This window comes from Centroberyx affinis, unplaced genomic scaffold, assembly GCF_046629955.1.
Source record: "Centroberyx affinis isolate AG114_WGS23_722 - 3 ecotype Tasmania unplaced genomic scaffold, CSIRO-AGI_Caff_v1 ptg001574l_1, whole genome shotgun sequence".
In the NCBI taxonomy this organism is placed as follows: domain Eukaryota; kingdom Metazoa; phylum Chordata; class Actinopteri; order Beryciformes; family Berycidae; genus Centroberyx; species Centroberyx affinis.
Window position 1 is genome coordinate 41633 of NW_027280024.1, and position 25194 is coordinate 66826.

Here is a 25194-nt window from a genome sequence, read left to right on the forward strand (position 1 = left end):
CTTTCACAGAAGCCTGTATGAGAAAATGAAAAAGGTATACAAAGTACTAAAGACAGCAGTGTTTTGTATAAAGTACATCAGTGTGTTGTTGCTGCTTTGAAAGAGTAATTCAGATGGTGCATGTGTGTATCATTTTGTTGCAAAAATGCCATTTTGAAAAAAGGATTGTTAGGTTTTGATTGCAGAGTTTCATTTTGACATAGAAGTGAGATGTTTATCTCCAAGTGTTGTGTGTAGAGTTTTGACACAGTGAGCCAAATTCCACAACAAGTGTGTCAGCAATCACAAAAAACTGTAATGTGACAGGGAAATGAGAAAGTCATTCTGACAAACTGATCCCGTTTGATCAAAAACCCAAAGCTATGAACACTGAAAAACAATCCAAGACATCAGATTTACATCCAAAATGATTGTCTTTGAAAACCTAAATTGAACCACTGCATCTCTGTAAAATTGCAATTGAATTCCTCCTGCGACTGCATATCATAATTTTTTATTTGAACAGCAGATGGCGATGAAGTGTGATTGAACTCCTGACTTTGCAGAGCAGAGGTATTAGGGGCGGGACTTTGGAGTGGTGTGGGTCTGCTGCTATTGGTCAGATCAAAGATTGCGTAACAGGCTTCTCAATCTCTGCCAGACATTTTGCAACGTTCATAGTTTTGGGCTGCAGTAATCAGTTTGGTTTGTGATACCAAGTCTCTTTGCCTTGTAAGAACTTAACAATACTCTTGTCATGGTATACTGACTTGTGACTTACTATCTATTTTATCATTTCAGGTGCACCTCACATTATCATCTTCCTAGTCCTGTACATTGTGATAGAGAACTTCATATTCCTCATGTAGGCAGGTTTACATGCACATTAATATTCAGAATATGAGTCTTATTCCAAGGATATGGCGTTTACATGGATCGATCAGTAACCAGTGTTTTCATATAGCTGTATACATGGAAACAGGTCACTGTGTTAAATAGTGGTGCATTATTTTGATGCTCATGACCCCATGGAAACTAAACCCAACAATAAACAACAACAACAAGCATATTCAGGTTTTTCTTATTTAGGATGTGTTATCCCGGTTATTGTAAACAGGATATGGTGTTGACAGGACATTTAATATCTTGAATATTGAATGAGTATTATTCAGGATTGTGATACATGTATACAAAAAGTATATGCTCCACAACAAATAATATGACAATCTAAAATGTAAGGGATTGTAATTTGGATTTATTAACAGTATGTAGGCTTAGACTCCTTTTTTTATGGAAGCTGAAATACTGATGTTCTCTTTCAGGCACCAGAAGAGGAATTCCTGGACGATTCAGACAACTTATTAAACAATTCATTTCAGTTCATTATCATAACCATTCATTGTAATTAATAAAGTCATTTCTGCAACAGCAGTGGAACCTCATTTTTATCCATTTTCAACTAAGCACAAGAAAAAAGTCCTGATTTGTTTCATTTCTGTGGCTCAACTTCAGATCAATAGTGTCACACCAAACTTTCAAATGTTTCTGAATTTATTATGATAGCAGGGAATTGAATTCACCCTCATCTTGTAATCATTTGATGAAATACTAAGCTCAAACTTGAATATCCTGGGAGAATTAGTAAATCAGGTACAGAAAGTAAAGCATCACTTTTAGTTGCAGAACCCTGACAAAATTATGCAAAAAATATTACTATTCTTTGCTGCTATTCACAGGTCAAGTGTGTATATTTCAGAAAAAATACATGACAGAAATTTGATGTGGTCAAATAAGGTAATATATTGTGAAATGAAATGTAAAATGACCAAAAAGTAGACATATGTGAACATGAACTGTATAGGTGTAGTGTTATTCATAGTATTCTATTACATCACCACACGGTCATATTGGTAGGAAAATAACAGGTGATTATAATAAATAAAGCTGTGTATATTGTAAAGCGCCATATTGGTAGGAAATGCATGTGACATCATGGGAATACTATGAATATACTTATAAGTTCTAACGCCACTGCAGTCTTGAAAGTCCTCATTTTAAGCTCATGTCCACACAAGAGGAGAGAGCCACATTCACCTTTGTATGTATTACATTTTATTTTAATATTCATGTGCTGTATACAGGTAACAAAAATAAAGTGCTTTAAAATATTTTACTCAACAACTAATTTTAATTCTTTCAACTATCATGAACACAGATATAACTCTATGTCCGGCTACATGCTTGTTGAGAAACGCAAAAAGCACAATTCTTATGAATTGGGAATTCAGGAAAGCTAACTGTTTTAATATGAATAAGTGGTTGGAGGATTTTCTGAACCTTTTAAGCATGGAAAAGGCGGCATCCTCCTATCTGTGGATCAGGGAGGGAATGGCTTATGGAACATAATAAGGTCATTTCTGGACTCACAACATTTTGCACTTCTCCCTTTATAACCCAACATGACTTTTTTGGTTGCTTTTTGTCCTGCTTTTGCAACAATGTAATGGGCGGGGGAAGGGAAGAAAGGGGAAGGGGAAAAAAAGGGGGAAAAAAGGGAAAGAAGGGGAAACCTATATTCATGTTTTGGAGTAATATAGGTTTGTAGGTTTTGCTTTACTATATTATTATATTTACTATGTGTGCGGATAGTAACACTTGCATTAGTAGAAGTTTTACACTGTAACCCCCCCCCCTCCCAGTGGAAGTTGTCTAAGGATCTACAATTTGTGGCCATGCATCATTATAAAATTTAGGCATTATTGATCCAGTTGTAACATCTTTTATGTGAATGATAAGCAGACCTGGGTCAAATAATTATCTGAAATACTTCTCAAAGTTTGTCTCAGTCAACATGAAGTAACAGGTGGGTGGGGTTTGCCTTTAAAAATGTATTTGTTTCTGGTTTCTGGTTTTTGGGTAGGTAAGTTATCATTCACAGAACATTATTTATGTAGCTTTCAGACAACCTTCTCTGACTGGATTTATTCAGTCTGGTGCTAAATATCATTAGATGTGACAAACTCCACCCATCTATCCCTTTAAGCAGGGTAAAACGAATGCTACAAAACAAGAAGAAGTATTTGCAAATACATTTGACGATGATAAGTGATGGATATTTCATCATAGATGTAACATGGTGTACAGTTATAATGTGCCGCTCTCAAATGGGCCAAAATAAACTTTTCATTCTTTTCAACACTTCATTCAAAAAAAAAAAACAAAAAAAAAAGTGCAGTGGTGTGTAAATGAAAAACAGACGGTAAATTCTTGTGCGTCATGTGGTTAGTAGTAGTGTAGTAACCACAGAAACAAAGATAAGATCAACAGCTAAATGGCGGTCATGCAAAGAAAGCTTCATTTGTGCAATTTCAAGCAGGAATACACACTGCGTTTCAAAACTTTGGTGAGTGTTTGATACTGAACTATGCATGGTTCTATTATGGTACGATTTTTTTTGCATGCAAGAACAGCACATATCTGCCTGGGAACCTTCCTGTCATGTTAAAAAAAATGAATTAAAAGATCTGAATTTTTGTACACTCTCACAATCTTTTACAGTTTTTGAGAGAAAGGATAAAGAAAGACAAAATGAATAGAGGAGTGTAGGAAAATAATGACACTTGTAATAAGAGAACAGAACAATTTGACATATTTGAGTCCCACTTTCATGTTGAAATGGAGATTTGACTGGCTGACCTAATTTCTATCAGGGGATTTTTTTTTGGTTTCTGCTCTTAAGTTTTCAGCTTTCACCTCAGCAGTCACCCAAGTTTATTAGAACAGGTCTGCTGTGGGACTGGACATGCTGTCCAGTCCCACTTAGGCACATGTAAAAGAAAAAAAGTAAAGCTAAGATGCTTTCAAAAATAATTAAATGAAAAGTTTCTAAATATAAAAAAATTTACTATAAAGAGCAGTCTACTGACACACTAATGCAGAAAAAAATGAATAAACATCTAAGACACAATTTATATAAAAACTCTTGGGTGCCTAAGACTTTTGCACAGTACTGTATATTTTGTGAAAAATCATCCATGTCTTAGACATGGATGATTTTTTGGACTATGGATTGAAAATTAAATAGGTAGTAAATTGCGCATGCAGGTCCCTAACAATGTATGAACTATTCCTAATTAGACATTAACAAAAAATGTATTACACAGTAACCTTAGCCTTAGCCTTAAGACCTCCAGTGGAACTGTGGATTGATTTGCCCTCCAAAGGCTGCAACTAGCATCTGTCTGGTGCCTCCCAGAGAAGGAACAGTGTGAGCTTTTGCCACCATGCCAAGAGAGCTTGGATGGCTGTTGTCAACTCTCATTCACACATTCATTCACCACCAAGTTTGGCTGGCACAGTCCCGGTGTAACCAGACGAGTTGTTGTCACCAGCAGACCTAAGGTCAACCGCCACCTTGCTCCATTGGCGACCCCAAGCATCAGCGCCCTGCTGAGAGGCAAGACAAACACCATGGCACCCAGGCTTTCTTACCTAGGACACCAGAGACAGCCTTTCATTTGGACTCTCCCTTGCCCCTCACATATTCACCAGGTGCATCCCTTGCCCCATTGCTGTCACAGGACCTAAAGGTCCTGCCACATTTGGACAGCTGGCTAATCTGTGCACTGACCCATAACCCAAGACGCAGCTCTCCCTCTCTCCCACGTCACCTGGTTAGGTGTCACCATGAACTTTGGAAAGAGCTCACTGGACCCCTCTCAGGGTATCACCTTCACTGCGCGTGTCACTGCAGTGCCTCCTCACTGTCAGGCCATGGAGGGATAAGTCTTATCTGTCCAGTGGTCCATTATGACGGAGATTGTAAAAACAGATGCCTGCCTCTCAGGATGGGGAGCAGTATGGCAGGACAGGACGATCAGGAGGCAGGACAGCGGTCAGGAGTGTGCCAAGTCCATCAACGTGCTCATTTGGTCAGACAACACTTTGACCGCTTTTCATATAAGCCATCAGGGGGGCACCAAATCTGCTCGGTCACTTCAGGTGACCAGCCTACGGGCAATACATCTACCGGGAGAACAGAACAAGGTCGGAGACTTCCTCTCCCATCATCAGCCTCCCCTGGGGGAGTGGCACTTTCATCTGGAGGTGGTAGTCAGCATCTGGAGCCTCTATGGAGCCTCTATGGAGCCTCTATGGAGCCTCTTTTTTTTGTTTTGGTTTGTAAAGAGAACTACACAGGCAGTCGCCTAGTTATGAGCACGAGATGACGCGGTCACCGTGCGTCCACCATCTAATAACTGACACTGGTGTGTCTAACTGGTTCAGACGCCAGGCAGATATTGTTTTTCAACCGCACGCTGACACACATTTTTTTGGTTAGCTTCGCTTGGTTTTGAACTAAAGTCCCTTTTTGTTGAACGTTTTTGGAATCCACGTTAGCCCTTTTTAGATGCATGCATCGAGCCTTATTTTATAACTTATACAGTACAGTCGCATGCACTTCCACATTCATTCATATCTTGCTACCTACCTCCGGATCATCAATCAAGCCATCTCAACAAGTAAGTGAGAACCCATAAACATGAACTACACCGTGGATTAAGGGTGTTGAAAGCAAGTCCGTCTTTAAACGTCTCAAAGCTTGAAAGTCCTGACAAAGTTGAAAAACAGTCTGACGTAAACGGACTCGATTGGAAGGATTGTTATTGTTGGAAATTGATTTATGGAATCGCTAATGGATTTGATCGTAACTGGATATCATATCTGCTTGTGGTAGCCTATAACTGAAGAAGTTTGTGCACGTTTATGAAGTGGACTGGATTCGCTCAAAGTTGTGACAGTTGATTGTATGGAGGATGAAGCCGATGTCGCAATTATTATCTGTGTTCACTACTACGTGCTGGATCGCTGACGTTGGATTGAAACGTTGCCCAGCCTCATGAAGTCGATGTTTCAAATGATTCTTATGGCCTCAAGCCATTCTACGGTGCTGAATTTGAAGGCTGTCGCAGCAGATTGTTATCGCAGTTGCCGCTCTGTGTCGACGCTCAGTTAATTCTATTGAATCGTGTTGACTGTGATTTGAAGATGTCGATTAAAAATGACAATGATGTTGAAGTTGTTCAAACTGTAGATTCCGGGGAAAATATACCTGTGGGAAATGTGCCGAGCTCAGATGTGAACGTTGAAAATATGCCTGCAAAAGATGAACAAAAGAGAATACCCAAACTAACTGAAAAGGGTTTACAAGCAAAAATTGAGCAGCTAAAGAAAGAAGTGCAAAGCTTAAGCAACTGACAACTAAAAGAAATTATTCAGCAGTTGCATGACTTTTTTAATGGTCTTATTGGAGAATTTGCACAATCTCAGCGGTCAATCTATGAGGTACTTCCAGACGAAAATAGAGAAATTTATCACAATCAGTGGTATTTGCCAAAAATTGCTCAGTTCAAAGAATTTCAAGATGTAATCAAGAGATGGCTACAGGATGCAACAGCACTCACACAAGAGCAACGACCTACAGAGAAATCAGATCATCTTTCTGTTGTCTCAGTAGGAATTATGAGCAAGATTAGTAAAGGCAGTGAAAGAAGCAGAAAGTCTTCTACAGCCTCATCTGCTAGGCGCAAGGCTGAAGCTGAAAGGGCTGCACTCCTTGCTCAAGCTGATGGTCTTAAAATGAAGCTTGCTCTGGAAAAGGAAGAAGCTCAGCTGATTCGAAGAACAGCAGAAATAAAGGCAAAAAAGGAAATGCTAATACTTGAAACTCAACTGGCTGCTGCAAATGCAAAAATTAAAACATATGATGAAATGGAGGGAAGGAGCAGTGGGCATTCAGAGCACAAAGTGAATGTCACAAAGGCTTGTTCCAGTTTGGCAGATGATGATGATGATGGTGATGATGACGACGAAAGAGATGAAGATGATGATGATGGTGTATACTTAGATGGTGATGGTATGAAGGAACACAGCTATCTTGCCAAGCAAGGAACCCATTCAAGTGCCCCAGTGGTCAGCAGTTGTATATGCAAGCTAAACCCACAAAGAACAAACAGCATGGTCTGCTATCCAAAGATAAAGAACACACTCCTGTCAAGTGCAATCCAGATGTCGATATGTTGAAAATTATGCGGAAGCAGAATGAAATAACAGAGATGCTTATTAAAGAACAACGGCTTTGACTCTTCCATCAAGAGAAATTCCTGTTTTTAAAGGCAACCCTCTTCATTTCATGACTTTCATTCGCACCATTGAGCATTGCATTGAAGATAAAACAAGTAATGATCGTGACAGATTGTTCTTTTTACAACAGTATACAGAGGGCCAACCTAAAGTACTCGTCAGAAGTTGTTTACATATGGAGCCCAAGAAGGGATACATGAAAGCAAAGCAACTGTTGCAGCAACATTTTGGAAATGGTGTGCTTATTGCTTCAGCTTACCAGGAAAAGGCTTTGAATTGGCCCATACTCAAGTCAGAAGACCGAACAGCACTACAGGAGTATGCCTTGTTTATGAGGAGTTGCTGCAACGCCATGATGGACATTGAGGCTCTGAACGATATGAACAATGCATCCCACATGAGAACAGTTATCTCAAAACTTCTGTTTAAGCTCAGAGAAAAATGGAGAAGCTTATGATCATTATGAGCGCACCAAGCAGAGAGCCAAATTCAAAAAACTTGTTGACTTCATTGAAAGACAGTCAAAGATGGCATCTGACCCACTGTTTGGAAACATTCAAGATATCATGCCAAAAGAAGACAAAAGGAAACTTCCCAAAATTAAGTTTGGCTCAGCACGTAAGAGCAGTTTTGCTACAGTAGCAGCTGAAGAACCAGCTCAAACCCAGCTCTACAAAACAAGATGTGTTTGTACTGCAAGAGAGACCATATGACAGAAGCCTGCAAAGAAACATGTAGAGAAGGTTGAATTCTTTAAAGCAAATGGCATCTGTTCCGGGTGTGTTAATAAGGGACATTTAAGCAAGGATTGTAGAAAGACATATTCAAAGAAAGAAACCAGATGAAAACAAAAAAGAAGGTGCAAGCATAGACAAGGAGACATCAGTGAGCAGTGCTTTAGTCTCTTTGAAGAAGCCTGCTCATAATGGGGCCGGTGACAGGCAGACATTAGCCATCGTTCCTGTACAAGTCAAACTGTCAAACAGCAACAAGACTGTGCAAACCTATGCCTTTTTGGATCCAGGGAGTTCTGCTACCTTTTGCACAGAGGAAAACAACTGAATGCTAAAGGAAAGAAAACAATCCTGTTGAAAACTCTTGGACAAGTGAAGACTGTAAAGATTGAGGGAATCTCTGCTCGTGAGGTGTCAAATCTTGAAGGAGATGACTTCATTGCACTGCCAGCAGCATACACCCAAGATGAAATACCAGTTTCGAATGAGCAAATTCCCACATCAGAAGCTTTGAAGGAATGGGATTCCCTAAAGGAGGTTGAATTGACCCATATTGATGCAGACATTGGACTTCTGATCGGAATAAATGCACCTAAGACCATGGAACCATGGAAAGTGATTAACAGTCAAGGTAATGGACCATATGCTGTTAAAACCAGACTAGGATCGGTGGTCAATGGACTTCTAAATGGCTGCAATGGCACTGAAGGTCAGCTTGAACAGATTTACAGTCATCAAATTTCAGTAGTTAACTTGGATGAACTCCTGAAACAACATTTCAACCATGACTTCCCTGAGAGGGTGTATGAAGGAAAGGCAGAAATGTCCATGGAAGATAAACAATTTATGTACATAATGTCTACATCTGCCATACTAAAGGATGGACATTACCAACTACAACTCCATTTAAGAGAAGTGAAATCTCTATGCCAAACAATCGGCAGTTAGCAGAGCAGCGAGCTTTAACCTTAAAAAGAAAGTTCCTTAAAGACACCGATTTCCATCAGGAGTACAGTGACTTCTTGGAAGATGTTATCCAAAAGGGACATGCTGAAATAGTGCCCCAAGATCAGCTGACGCAAGAGGATGGGAAGGTGTGGTACTTGCCACATCATGGCGTACGACATCGTAAAAAGCGCAAGATTCGCGTTGTGTTTGATTGTTCAGCACAATTCCAGGGTACCTCACTAAACGACAAGCTTATCCAAGGACCAAACCTCACAAACACACTGTTGGGAGTCCTCATTCGCTTTCGTCAAGAACCTGTTGCTGTAATGGCAGACATAGAAGGAATGTACCACCAAGTCAGAGTAACACCAAATGACTCAAACTTCCTTTGATTCCTGTGGTGGCCTAAGGGTGATCTCAAGCAGAATTTAACCGAATTCAGAATGACAGTGCATCTTTTCGGTGCAACTTCCTCAGCGAGTTGCGCTAGTTATGCTCTGAGAAAAACTGCAGAAGACAACAAGGAGCAGTATTCTGAGGAAGCTGTGGACACTGTCATGAATAACTTCTATGTGGACGACTGCTTAAAATCTGTGCCAACAGAAAAACAAGCCATAGATCTGTGTGAGGAGTTGAGGTCTTTATGTGCTCAAGCAGGTTTCCGGCTAACGAAGTGCATCAGTAGCAGCCGAGCTGTGTTGACCTGCATCCCAGAAGAGGAGCGTGCCAAAGAGGTCAAGGACCTTGATCTGGACAAAGAGCGTTTACCTGTTGAAAGAGCCCTTGGGGTTGAATGGAGCATTGAAGAAGATTCATTCAAATTTCATGTGGCTTTGAAACCTCAGATTTTCACAAGAAGGGGAATCCTTTCTACAGTATCTTCTGTTTGTGATCCCCTAGGATTTCTTGCTCCCTTTACGTTCACTGCAAACCACATCTTTGCAAGCTGAAATATGGATGGGATGATGCAATTCCAGATGTCTATCATAAAGCGTGGCTGAAGTGGCTCATTGGACTGCAGCAAATGGAGAACTACAGAATTGAGAGATGCATCAAACCAAAGGACTTTGGAGAGATTGCATCTGCTCAGCTTCGTCATTTCTGCGACGCCAGCGAGGCAGGCTATGGTGCAGTAACCTACCTGCAGTGAATGCTGAAAATGTGGTACACAAAACCTTTCTCTTCGGGAAAGCCAGAGTGGCACCTTTGAAACAGATAACCATCCCAAGAATGGAATTGACTTCGGCCATGTTAGCTGTTAAAATTGAGAAGATATTGAAGACAGAGTTACAGATCCCACTAATTAAGTCAGTGTTCTGGACAGACAGCACATCTGTCTTAAAGTACATCAAAAACAACACAAAGAGATTCCAGTCCAGACATTCGTTGCAAACCCCATTGGAGCCATCAGAGAATCAACAGAAGTCGATCAGTGGAGATATATTAACACCAAAGTGAATCCAGCAGATTACGCCTCCCATAGCATTACTGCTGAAGCATTCCTCAAGTGTGATGTTTGGAAAAGAGGCCCTCAATTCTTACTTGACACCGAGGAAGGGTGGCCAGACCATCCTGAGGATTTGGGTTCAGTTTCCCACGATGACCCTGAAATTAAGAGACAAAATGTAATTCAAACGATGGAGCAGAGTGCAACCGACATGTTTGTGAACTACTTCTCAACATGGACCAAACTCCAAAGAGCAGTAGCGTGGCTTCTGCGTATGAAGACCCTCCTGAGACAGTTGAGGAATAAAACAAAAGAGGCAACTGCCAACATACAAGTTAAAGAGTTGGACAAGATCAGGCAAGAGGCCATTATCAAAACAGAAATTAAGGCATATAAGAGCTCCTTGAGAGCTCAGAAACTCTCATTGGAAGATTTAAAGGCTGCAGAGACTGCAATTGTGCAATTCTGTCAAGCACAAGGCGTCTCAGAAGAAATTGCAACTTTGAAAAACGAACATCAGAACGTCAAAGGACAAAGTTCAATTTTTAAACTTGATCCCAAGCTGGATCAGGGAATACTTAGAGTAGGTGGAAGGCTGACTAAGCTGACCATGCCAGAAGAGGCAAAGCATCCAGTGATCATGCCTAAGAATCATCATGTGTCAAGGCTAACAACGTAAGCTAAACATCAGTTGGTTAGCTAAACATGCTAACGGTGCGCAATGATAAATTCTGAGGCAAACTTCCCAGCAATATAAAAAGGAGAGACATCCTCATAAAAGTAACATTAATGTAACATTAATCCCTGAGTGATAATATAAATATCCCCTCCATATAATGCAAAGGAACAGACAACTTACGTTTTACTCATGCATACTTCGGAGGTAGAGAAACAATGAGAGAAAAATGGAGCACAGCACAAATCTCCCGTTGCTAGGTAACCAACACAGAAAGGGAGGGGAAGCACTAGCTCGTGCATTAACTAATTTAAGCTAGCAAACAGCTCAAAAAGAATGGGAATTTAGTACACTGTGTAATATGTAGACGCTTACATGCAAATGTTGATGAACAGAAAATGGCTGATTTGCCAAAAGAAAGAATCAATCCTGACTTTTTACCCTTTACTGGGGTCATTTTCACTTGCCTGACCAGCCGTGCTGTACACCTGGAAGTGGCCCATTCACTCGACACTGATTCGTGCATCAATGCAATAAGACGTTTCTTCTGTAGACGAGGTGACTGAAATAAGATCAGACAATGGGACCAATTTCATCTCCTCAGAAAGAGAATTGAAAGAAGCAATACAAGCTTGAACAAGCCTTGCAACAGAAAGGTGTGAAATGGTCCTTCAATCCTCCCACTGCTGCCCATCATGGAGGAGTATGGGAAAGATTGATTCGCATGCTGAAAAGGAGTTTGCTATCTGTTACAAAACAACAAACACTGGATGATGAGAGTCTTCTCACTGTCATGTGTGAAGTAGAAGTGATCCTTAACAGCCGCCCATTGACAACTGTGTCAGATGATCCTAATGACTTGGAGCCACTGACTCCAAACCACCTGCTGTTACTCAAAGTTCAGCCCATGCTCCCACCGGGGAGCTTCAAGCAAGAGGATGTATATGCCAGACGCCGTTGGCGCCAAATGCAGTATATATCTGATTTGTTCTGGTCCAGATGGGTAAAGGAATATCTTCCCCTCATGCAAGAGCGCCAAAAATGGAATAGAGTCCGAAGAAACTTTGTACAAGGAGACATTGTATTGATGGCAGATGCAAATGCTCCACGGGGCTCATGGATAATGGCAAGAGTCACTGACACTAACCCTGACAGAAGAGGAATAGTGAGGAGTGTGAAGCTTCAGACCAGGACCAATGTCCTAGAGAGGCCGGTCAGCAAGATCTGTCTCCTGGTTCCAGCCAGCAACTAAGGTCTTGCATAGATACACTCACACCCTCACGTCAGACATGACATATTTTGTAGACATTTTTTGTTGGCTCTGGTTCTGAGTTAGGTATTGTTATTAGCACTTCACCATTAACAATAGGGGCCGGTAATGCCTTTTTTGCCTTTTTTGTTTTGGTTTATAAAGAGAACTACACAGGCAGTCGCCTAGTTATGAGCGCGAGATGACGCGGTCACCATGCGTCCACCATCTAATAATTGACACAGGTGTGTCTAACTGGTTCAGACGCCAGGCAGATATTGTTTTTCAACCGCACGCTGACACACGTTTTCTTTTGCTTAGTTTTGCTTGGTTTTGAACTAGAGTCCCTTTTTGTTGAACGTTTTTGGAATCCACGTTAGCCCTTTTTAGATGCATGCATCAAGCCTTATTTGATAACTTATACAGTACAGTCGCATGCACTTCCACATACATTCATATCTTGCTACCTACCTCCGGATCATCAATCAAGCCATCTCAGCAAGTAAGTGAGAACCCATAAACATGAACTACACCGTGGATTAAGCGCATTGAAAGCAAGTCCGTCTTTAAACGTCTCAAAGCTTCAAAGTCCTGACAGGATCCCTATATGCACTGCCTCTCGCGGTCATGAAAAATGAAATAGAATGAGAGTTATGGATGTAACTGCTGATCTATGAATCCTGGATGACCCCACCAGAGTTCTTCGTCACTCAGAACCTCATGAACTCGCAAGAAGATTTTGTAGGAGCTGCTTTCCGGATGACAGTGGCAGTTATGCTTGTCTCAATATGTTCTACCGCTGTTATTTTGTACAGCCGCATAATGCTACAGTTCATGTTTTTTCCTGGTTTTCATTCATACATCCACACATTCTAATGTTGAAATTGTCACCCGTGTTATGGTTAATAGCTACCATTTGCTGTGTTTTTGTTTATATTCTATTTTTCTTTGGGGTATTACATTACTATGTTACCTTACCTTACCTTACCTTACCTTACCTTACCTTACCTTACATGTATCCTCATAAGTCCTTGTGGTTGTTCTCAGGCTCAATGTGTTGTTCCTGTGTTCCTGTTACTGCACACATCAGCATCATTCTCCTCCCCTCCTGGATCGTCAGCAGTGTTGGAGCCTCTGTTTCAGTACATTGATGAACATAACGAGGAGTTCATCCAGGTGAGAAAGTTTCTCTTTAATTGAGAAATACTGTATTCAAATTGACATTTAAAGAAAAAAATCCACCCTAAAACACTTAAACACTGTTACAAACGGCTATTAGTAATGTAACTTGCATTTCTAGTCCCATTTTGTTGTTCAGCTACAATGGAGTTTAATAGAATATCTTTTCAGCTATCACAAACTTCATCACAAAATAACTCCTGGAATGCATTGAACATCACAGACTGATGATATCTATTAGTGTAAGAGGCTCTAAGAGCGGATTTTTCCGTTAATACTGAACACTAAGGAGTGGATGAAAGCAAGTCAAAAATGTCATTCTGCTGTATAACCATGTTCCACCCTTCACCAAAAAGATTTGTAATGTTTGCTGAAGATAACTCTGGAAGATGACACAGTGTCCCTGCTCCCATGCTGCTGTCTCAGAGGCTGGCTGAGTGGGTGGCAGTTCAGAGTGAATCAGCTGATCCAGCCAAATGGGGAGAGGTTGAGAAGATGCTGAACATGACAGCAGAGAGGATTCGAGGAATGGGAGGCAGTGTGGAGCTAGCAGATGTGGGACCACAACAGGTATTGAAGTACTGACCACAAACACACACACACAAACAGAAAATAGGGTAAGAGTGATACATGGGGACGATATTGGTCTTTTATTAAAAATCAGACATCGACCAGTCAATATGTTTTTATTACTATTATTTGGGTAACACTTTACAATAAGGGTCACTAAGTTAAGGGTTAGTTAATGCTTAATAAGTATTATAGTATAAAATGTCAACCTCTTTTGCACATCATATTTCTGCTATGTTATGTTTACCTTTTTAACTGATTGTATGTCTGCAGTTTTTTATTGAAAATTAATACAAAATCTTGTCAAAAAAAAAAAAAAGTTAGCCGGTGGAACCTGGGCGGCGAAAGTATGTGTGTTGGTGTGTGTGTGCACGTGTGTGTATGTGTGCGTTGGTGTGTGGATAGGTGTGTGTGTGTATGTGAGTATGTAGTTTATGTATGTATGTATTTGCACATGCACATCTTTATATATAAATTTTTATTTTGCCAATATTATTATTATTGTTAGAATTGTATAATTTATTTATTTTAATTTCTGTCTATTACTATTTTAAATTTGTTATTTTTATTTATTTATTTTTTCTAAGCTGTACTTAGTATAAAATGTCAACCTCTTTTGCACATCATATTTCTGCTATGTTAGGTTTACCTTTTTAACTGATTGTATGTCTGCAGTTTTTCGTTGAAAATTAATACAAATTTGGTCAAAAAAAAAAAAAAAAAAAAAGTTAGCCAGTGGAGAGACAGCTCCTGTTCCCCCGGTGCTGCTGGCTGAGTTTTCCCGGGACCCAGAGAAAGCCACGCTCTGCATCTACGGCCATGGACGCTTCAGCCGGCCAGGACAGAGGACGGCTGGAACACCAGTCCTTCAACCTGACTGAGATCAGTGGTGGGTGCTCTGTGTTGCATGCCCACCATGTCTGACTTATCCCTTACTTAACTAACAAGCATTGGCTTTTGTCATCACTGGGGTTAGACCGATATATTGATTTGCTGATATATTGAGCCAATTTTCACGTTTATTACATTTTGGACAACAGCCGTCCAATATGTGGAGGTTCTGTAAAACCTGACATGTAATTTTGTTTTCTGTGCATCTTTTATTTATTTATTTAATTGTTCAATCATGTTTACATGTATACATTTAAAGGCCTACGCCTGTATCCTAGATTTCCACATAAGTGTGGAGCTGGTAACCCTAAAATAATTTCATTACTGTGGGTTTCAGTGGAGAGTTTTAGTGTCCCATGATGGTCTAAAATACTTTTTCAAAGGCTTTTCCACTCTGACAAGAATAAAATTATGTAGGAAAACATATGTGTAATACATAATTTTTGCATGAAAATAGACAAATTTAAAGATATTAAATATCAGTACAAAATGTCAGGGTAACACTTTACAATAAGGGTCACTAAGTTAAAGGTTAGTTAATGCTTAATAAGGGTTAGTTAATGCTTAATAAGCATTAACTAACCTTAATTAACAGTTAACTAATGTGTAATTTACTAATGGTGTTCATGTTAACTAAGGTATTAATTTATACATTATTTAATAGTTTATAAAGATGACTATTAAATAATGTATAAATTAATACCCTAGTTAACATGAACACCATTAGTAAATGATTACCAGAGACATTAGTTAACTGTTAATTAAGGGTTAGCTAATGCTTATTAAGCATTAACTAACCCTTAATTAATGTACCCTTATTGTAAAGTGTCAGCAGCTTCATTACAAAAATATTGGTATTGCTATTGACCTTGAAAAATCCACATCAGTCTAACCCTAGCCATTCATAATATGTCAATTTATGATGATAATGTTCAGACAGTTGCTTCAAATTTCCATCTTCTAGGCAATCTGTATGGGCGAGGTGCCACTGATAATAAAGGACCCGTGCTGGCCTGGCTTCATGCTGTTGAAGCCTATCAAGCGGCAAAGCAGGTTACCACATTATTTTGCAATGCCATTATGTCTGTCATCGTTATCCAGAACCATAAGTAATCTTTACCAAACCATTAGAGCAGTGGTTCTCAACGTGGGGTCCGGGGACCACGAGGGGTCCTTGAGGGCATTCCAGGGGGTCCCCAGCAAATTGATGAATTGTTAAACTTCATTATTTTGTCATTTTAGAATGACTGTTTTGATCATAGTTTCATTGTTATCTCTCTACCTACAGTACAGATAGTCATGGAATTCTGGACAAAATCATATCTGACAATAAAAATATTCTCAGATTTGGGTCCGAGAGACAAAATCTCATCAAATGGGGGTCTGTGGCCCTAATGTGGACTAAATTAGGGGTCCTTGATATGAAAAAGGTTGAGAACCACTGCATTAGAGTACATTTATGAGCAGCACAGCGTAATTATCTGTTGTACTTATACACATAAAACACTTTTATTTTTTTTTCCAGGAAATACCTCTGAATCTGAAATTCATCATCGAGGGAACGGAGGAGGTGGGCTCGTACGGTTTGCTGGAGCTGACCAGGAAGAGAAATGACAGCTTTTTTGCAGACGTGGACTACATTGTCATCTCTGATAATGTCTGGGCAACTAGAAATCCAGCTCTGACCTACGGAACCAGGGGGAGCTCTTATTTCTTTGTGGAGGTAAAGTAAGGAGCTCACTTACTTTGGGGCGGTTACAGCTCATTCAGAATGCTGCTGCCAGAGTTCCGACTAAGACTAAGAAATCAGAACACATTACACCAGCTCCTAGGTCACTGCATTGGCTTCCATGTGCCATAGAATTGATTTTAAAATTCTGCTGCTTGTCTGTAAAGCGCTAAATGGCTTAGCTCCAAAATACATTTCTGACCTGCTCTTAGGATCTGAGCCACCCAGACCTCTGAGGTCCTCTGGGACCGGTCTGTTAGTTGTTCCCAGGGAGAAAACTAAATCAGGTGAAGCTGCTTTTAGTAATTATGCTCCCAATTACTGGAATAAACTTCCAGAAGCACTGAGATGTTCCCACTGTCAGCTCTTTTAAATGTCGGCTCAGAACATTCCTTTTCTCTGTGGCCTTCCGCTAAATCATCTGTATGTAGATGCAACCGGTGTTATTATCTTTATTTATTTCTTTTATTTCTTTTATGTGTGTTTTACCTATTTCATCTCTATCTCTATCTTTCTTTCTTTTCTTTCTTTTTTTAATGTCATTTTAAATAGTTGTGGAGTGTGTATGTATGTTTTCTGTTTTATGTGAAGCACATTTTATTTGCCGTTGGCCTTGCCTTGGTTGGGTACTAGAAAAGACTAAGAGAAAATATATGAGGGATAAATCCAGAGACTTCATTTAATATTGTCTGCTTTTAAAAAAACCCCCATCACATTAGAGATGTCACCTGATGTAAACCCGTCTTTTATGTTTCAAGGTTGATGGCCCTAATCTTGACCTGCATTCTGGGGTGTATGGAGGTTCAATCCATGAACCTATGTCTGATTTGATAGCCTTACTGGGTGAGAAAAGGGATTATATACCATAAGGCATCAGCCTAGACCAGTGGTTCTCGATGTGGGGTCCGGGGACCACCAGGGGTCATTGAGGGGGTCCCCAGAAAATGTATCAATTGTTAAACTTCAGCATTACTTCATTTACAAGAAGTTAACACAATTAGAGAATGTAGAAGAATGACTATTTTGATCATAGTTTCACTGTTATGTCTCTACCTACAATACGTCAATACGGCATGGAATTCTGGACAAAATCATATCCAACAATAAAAATATTCTCAGATTTGGGTCTGACAGACAAAATCTCATCAAATGGGGGTCCGTGGCTCTAATGTGGACTAAATTAGGGTCCTTGATATGAAAAAGGTTGAGAACCACTGGTCTAGACAGATGTAAATGATATATCAAAGTTAGCAGCTTAGTGGAAATTGTGCTAAACACCCTCTCTGTGCGCCTGTAGGGAGTCTGGTGGACCACACGGGTAAGATCCTCATTCCGGGCATCACTGACGATGTGGCTCCCCTCACCGACACTGAGAGGAACACCTACCAAAATATCAGCTTTGACCTGGAGGAAATGAAAAGGGTGGTAGGCGTCAAACACTTTCTGCAGGACACAAAGGTTAGTGTTAAGCTGCAGCTTCCTGATGTATGGAATTGAGTGAACTTTGTCTAATGTTTCACTGGTTTATATTCCAAAGAGCGCGAAAGGCTGAAATACCCAAGACTGAAATTCTACCATGTAACACGTAATAATGTAATAACATGTAATAACACGACATAATGTAATAAATTTTCACTTCATTATGTAATAACCGCATTTTGTAATAATCTGCCGCATTTTGTAATACACAGCTTGAACGCAATATGTAATAAATTTCCCTGCATTTTGTAAAAAATTATTACATATTGCGGTGTGTGTGTGTGTGTGTGTGTGTGTGTGTGTGTGACATTTGTGTGTACCAGTACTTAGATGTTTGTGTCAGTATAACACTCAGTGTCGTGCAGTTTCTATGTCTCTATGAACCCTCAAGTACAGTTTCTTTTGACCAATGAAAGATACTAATCTACTGAACTAATAGTATCTTTTTAAAATGAATTTTGAGTCAGTATGATTCATGCTAGAATGCATAAAATAAACATTGTTATAATAAATATATATATAATAAAATATGTTATAACAATTTTTATGAATGAAGACATCCATTTTGGTTGGTTATTACATAATGCACCATATTATTACATTTTCATCCAAAAAAAAGTGCAACTCCCGTATTTTGTAATAACCACCGCAATATGTAATAATTTATTACAAAATGCGGGGAAATTTATTACATATTGCGTTCAGGCTGTGTATTACAGAATGCGTCAGATAATTACAAAATGTGGGTGTTATTATATAATGAAGTGAAAATGTATTACATTTTGTCGAGTTATTACATAGTGCGGTATTATTATATAATGCGTTGTTACATACCTGAAATATGAACATTTGGACTAAAGCGTGCTCTTACTATCCAGTAGGGATGGGATATCGAAATTCAATATATCGCGATACAAAATTTGAAGATACGTATCGCGGGGCAGAAAAATGAATCGCGATATTAGCTCCATTTTTATTCTTCATCCCAATTTCACAAGCTCTCCATCCAAATCATATTATTGTCACTTTGTAATGACATTTTTAAATTGTTGTTTACATTGTAGCAAGACAACGCCATCGTTAGAAAGATGAGTGGCTCAGAAGTAAACATAATTCTGCACAGTCAGACTTTGTTGCCACTGAACATTTATTTATCACATCGTGTCGAGGTAGTATTGAATCGTGAACCTCATATGGCGTATCGGATCGTATTGTGAGATAAGCATAATCGTCCCGTCTCTGTTATCCAGGAAGAAGTCTTAATGGCTCGGTGGCGTTACCCATGCCTGTCCATCCACGGGATTGAGGGATCGTTCTCGGAGCCAGGCATGAAAACCATCATCCCCAGACGGGTCATTGGGAAGTTCTCGATACGCCAAGTACCCAACATGGACCCACCTGATGTGGAGAGAAAGGTACTGGCCAGTGACTTGGCCGCTATGCAACTTTGAACTTAACTTTAAACTGTTCAAATTTACTAGCATCTTTTATCCTTGGAGTCAATATGACCCCAGCAATTTAAACCTCCAGAAAATTATTATAATTAAAATTGTTACCCAAGTTTACATGTCAGGTACTTTATGTTTCTTTGTTGAATAGCCCTTTAAATAAAACATAGTATATCCTTTTCGATTGATGGTGTTACGAAGAGCTCAAATGCTGATTTTATGTTTTGGATCTGCTGGGGCCTGGAACCATTTTGATGACATCAGCAGCACTAAGTCTACCCTGTCGTTCAAGTGGGGAGAGGGACCATAATAACTTTCCATTTTTGGAAGGTAACGTGTCTGCTGGTGGTCGAGAGACAACAGGAGGGTCAACACTAAGGCTCTCATTCTCATCAGAGGAGGATGCCTCATACGGTAATCAGGGTCCTCCTCAACGTTATCCTCTGTCTCAGACACTTTCTCCTCTATGTCACTTTCTCTGTCAAAGAGCTGTGACAAAACCTCATTGACAGAAAACCTTTGCTTAGAGCAGTGATTCTCAACCTTTCTCATATTAAGGACCGCTAATTTAGTCCACATTAGGGCCACGGACCCCCATTTGATGAGATTTTGTCTCTCGGACCCAAATCTAAGATCATTTTATTGTCAAATATGATTTTGTCTAGAATTCCATGACTATCTGTATTGTAGGTAGAGAGATAACAGAGAAACTATGATCAAAATAATCATTCTTCTACATTCTCTAATTGTGTTCACTTCTTGTAAATGAAATACTGCTGAAGTTTAACAATTCATCAATCCCCCTGGAACCCCCTCAAGGACCCCTGGTGGTTCCGGGACCCCACGTTGAGAACCACTGGCTTTGAGGTCATTTTCAATTGAGAGAGAGCATAAAGAGAGAGCACACAGAGCACCAAGAGAAATGGTTTAGAAGGCTGCTGTGCAAGCTTTTATATGGTTGCTCCTCCCCTATGTTGTGTGAACTATCAATGTCCTCATGGGAACCACAGGGACGTTTTTTGAAGATTATAAATTTGCATGTTAGAGTGACCTCAATATCATCCAAAACAACCAAAACAAATGTGTTTAAAATGTTGATATTTCGTATATGTTTTATACAGCTAAAACAGCCTGATGCGTACAAAATGTGTACAGGACATTGAAAACATATCATCATGTTAATTGTATGTTTACCCAGTTGTCCCCATTAAATTAGGAAAAGTCATTAAATATGAAGCAAAAAAAATGTCAATCATTTATTTAGAGACGTTAAACACTGAATGGGGTCAAATTGACCCCAAAGATAATAGGAGGGTTCTTTAAGTTACTTACACTCAAGAAAAACAGTAGTTATTAATAATTATGCTATCACAGCTACATCTGATCAGTACATATTTCTGTATATTCTCTGCATATGAGTTGCAAATTGTTGTTTTCTGTACATTTATCATAAATCTGCACATTCTGTTCATATGTTATCTATATCTGTAAATAAATCTATTCAATAAGGTGAACATCATTTTCTTTTGCAACGCCTTTTTATGTTTGCACATCCTGTATATATTCTGTAAATTCACATACGGTTTTCTTGATATTCTTATTTCCTTCTAATTTGTTGTATATTGCATATATCTGGATAACATTTTTCAGTCATCTCATAGTGCATTAGTGCACATGCTTGGTATATTTTCATATCATACATATTTGTCATGCTTTTGTTTGTTCTGCTGCTATTATTTTGGGTTATTTTTGAATAACAAGTCAGGCACAAATCCATCCTAATCATTCCCAGTGTGATGAAATTATGGAATGATCATAACGGATTTGTGCCTGACCTGTGTGTTTTGTATGGACATAGATGGTTGTGCATGTAATAATAATAATAATAATGATAATAACCTTCATTTGTATAGCACCTTTCATACACAACATGCAGCTCAAAGTGCTTTACATCAATAGAAAGCAGATAAAAGACATAAAAAGATAAAATTCATAGAAAAGAACAAGCAAAATGCACTGCATTAAAAGAATCAAATCAAGTAAAATAGAAAGATAAAAGAACACAACAAATACTCCCACTGTTAGATGCACATTGTGAGTGAACCCATATGTTTTTCTGTAATTTTCTTTTCCCCTGTCCTTCCTGATTCTACTCTTGATCTGATATTCATAAGCGCTGTTTGGTACTGTGTCTTGCATTGCTGTAAAGAAATTTACTACTACGACATTTGCTATATTCTTATTTACATTATTTTTCTTTGTTCTGTATCCCATTGCTATTTGGTACACATCCAAATTTCCTCCTGCAATCATTAAGTTTCATCTTATCTTATATAGTAACAGTGCCACAAATTGTGGTCCACTGACTGTCCTTTGACTTCAGTGTGATTTCCTCCCTCGTCACCAGGCAGAGGAGCATCTGAAGCTGGTCTTCAGCAGACTGAGAAGCCCCAACAGACTGACAGTGAGTGCTGCTGTGGGCGCCAAGCCTTGGGTGGCCAACCTCAGAGACCCTCAGTACTCTGCAGGAAAGAAAGCCATCAAAAATGGTGAGTTTACTTTTACTTTTACGGAGTTATAGTTTTCATAGAGCAATGGATTTCCCCCGCTATTAAAAGCACATTAAAAAAAAAATAACCTTACATATTCATTAATTTACATTAATTCACCTGTTAATTCATGGAAAATCCCCTTAAAATTAATGAAGGGAGTTATTAATGGAGGAGATCTCATCAAAACCTCCTTAAACTCCCCTTAATCTTGACTCCTTACTTTCTAATTTAATGTCAAATTCAGGGAGACAGGAACTTTCCATTAATAACTCATTAATAACCTGTAAACCTGCACAAAAGGCATGAAAAATCCCTTAATTTCTAGTGTCTCTGTGAATCAACCCATGAATAAATCCCTTATACCCCCCCCCCCCCCCAAAAAAGCACATTCCATTGTGCAATAGTGGAGTAAACTATGGCCTGCAGTCTGTGATCATCACAAGGCAAACATCAGCCAATATAGAAACAAATAAATTATTTCTTCAGAAAAACATTAATTTATGCTTTTTTCCCCCCTTTAAAAGACCCTATCTTCATATAAAGCACAGATTGATATTACTTGCTATGAGCCTAAAAAAAGGAGAGTAAACTCAAAAAGGTGGGAGTTTAGTGGGTGGATCTTCCACTACATCCCTAGTTATGCCAAAAAAAAAAAAAAAAAAAAAAAAAAAAGTGTCTTACCTTGGAGATCTTCTTTTCAATAAACATGCCGTTCTGTGTGTCAGTGTTTGGAGTGGAGCCTGAGCTGATCCGAGAGGGATCGACCATCCCTATCGCCCAGGACTTCCACCAGGTGACCGGCAAGAGTGTGATGATGCTGCCCATCGGAGGCCATGATGACGGAGAGCACTCCCAGAATGAGAAGATCAGCAGGTACGAGACATGAGATTCCACACAGAGCCAGTCCTCAGGAAAAGAAAATACTTTTTTTTTTTTTATATATTAAAGGAATAGTTCAGCCAAAAATGAAAATTCTGTCATCATCTACTCACCCTCATGCCAAATGAAACACAGGTGAAATTTGTTAGTCCATATAACACACAGGGAGGCTGCCTTCCTTTAAACTCTTTTTTTTTTTTCTTCCTTGACGCTTCATTCCAGGTACAACTTCATCGAGGGGACCAAGCTGTTTGCGGCTTATATCCACGAGCTTTCCCAACTTTAATACATTCACATATTATGTTTGCCTGTACCTCCTGTGTAGCTGCTGCTACACAAATTTGAACACTAAAGCACACAGGCTTCCGGATCACAATATTGTAACCTACCAGCCTACTGCAGCTACTCTGTCATTTGCACGTTTACAGTTTTGCATGTACTGAACAAAAAATATAAACGCAACACTTTTGTTTTTGCTCCCATTTTTCATGAGTTGAAATAAAAGATCGGAGACTTTTTCTATGCACACAAAAGGCTTATTTCTCTCAAATTGTGTTCACAAATTTGTTTAAATCCGTGTTAGTGAGCACTTCTCCTTTGCCAAGACAATCCATCCACCTGACAGGTGTGGCATATCAAGATGCTGATTAAACAGCATGATTATTGCTGTGTGCCTTGGGCTGGTCATAGTAAAAGGCCACTCTAAAATGTGTGTTTATATTTTTGTTCAGTATAAATTCAAGAGGAAAGTCTTATGCCAATATATTGCTTCCCAGAAAAATAAAGTTTTCCACTTGCAATTCACTGTGCCCAATTGCTTTCAACATATAACTATATACTGTATAAATATATATGTATATATACATATATGCATATATATATAGTGATAGTGATATACTGTAGGGAATAAAAAATAGGATAAAGTATGATATGGTCACTATAGAGTACCACAGACACAAGTGAAGTCCATGTAGGAATATTATAGTGATTTTTCATAGGGCTAAGAGGAAAGAGAGACATCTAATGGGGAAAAATGAATGATGAATACTAATGAAACATGAACTTTTCAGGAAAGACTTAGAAAACATTTAAAAGTTATCTGAGGATCAGCCATGTGGTGGCAAATACAATGGAGGATAAACTATGATCTCTAGTCTGTGATCAGCATCGTATTGGTGGCAAACAACCACCAATACAAACAAAACATTTTTTTTCCTTAAAACACGTGTATCTTACTTGTATAACATGAATCAGTTTGATCCTGCTTACTATGATGCATACAATGAATTCCATGCCATTTCAACCCAGGTTAGGTGGGTTCACCCTCCATTGCTTCCATAAACAGCCGGCATTGCATTATGGTCTATTGATCTATCAAGCTCTATCCTAAGGAATGGGTCAATGGGAATGGTCAATTTTTTTTATTTTTTTTTATTTAACGCAAAAGAGTAATTCAAACAAAATATCCATAATGTGTACCAACATCATAAAGAGCATGTTCAAGGAAGACCAAAGAAACCCTGAGGGGCTTATGGAGTGTCTCCCTTAATAACAATCATACATAATTACACTATAGTGTAATGAGTTTAGAATGATAAAGTTTAGAAAGAACAAAACAATATGAACACTGTTAAATAAATAGGGGAAAAGTCGAAAATAAGTAAAAGAATATTAAAAGAAACCGAAAAGAAAAGAAAAGGAAAAGCGATCACAATCAATCACACAAATAGCTGGTGTACTTCTCTACTAGTGGTTCCCAAAGTGGGGTGCGGGGACCCCACTTTGCAGTTTCACTCACTCTTTGCAGTTTCATTCATAGTGACATGTATCATTACTATTGCTCAGGAGCCAATACAGGTGTATAAACCAATATCTCCCTCACAAACATACACATGCACTCACACACAGTGGTGGAAAGTAACTAAGTACATTTACTCAAGTACTGTACTTAAGTACAATTTTGAGGTACTTGTACTTTACTGGAGTATTTCCATTTTATGCCACTTTGTACTCCACTACATTTTAAAGGGAAATATTGTACTTTTTACTCCATTACATTTATTTCACAGCTATAGTTACTAGTTACTTTTCAGATCAATATTTTATATTTAAAACATTTGATCATCTTTATAAAATAACTATAAAATAGCATTGTTATAGGTTAGAATACCCAAAAGTATAGCTAAATTGTTAAGATTAGCTTCACGTTGACAACTTTAAAATGCTGCTTACATGTGCATGTATGTCAATAAATCAGTACTAATATTCCAATAATTTATGAAAAATATAAC

General features: G+C 38.9%; 1 protein-coding gene across 1 annotated transcript; it reads left to right on the forward strand.

Annotated features, from left to right (window-relative positions):
* The first annotated feature begins 3257 nt into the window (after positions 1-3257).
* On the forward strand, positions 3258-23674 carry LOC139650926 (beta-Ala-His dipeptidase-like). The gene is given in 14 exon segments (XM_071527724.1): positions 3258-3382; positions 13224-13352; positions 13782-13925; positions 14654-14744; positions 14747-14791; positions 14794-14814; positions 15781-15869; positions 16342-16539; positions 17304-17388; positions 17843-18003; positions 19275-19445; positions 21886-22021; positions 22750-22897; positions 23126-23674. Coding segments are annotated over 14 exon segments (1554 nt in total). The 5' UTR covers positions 3258-3310; the 3' UTR covers positions 23190-23674.
* Positions 23675-25194: the final 1520 nt, after the last annotated feature.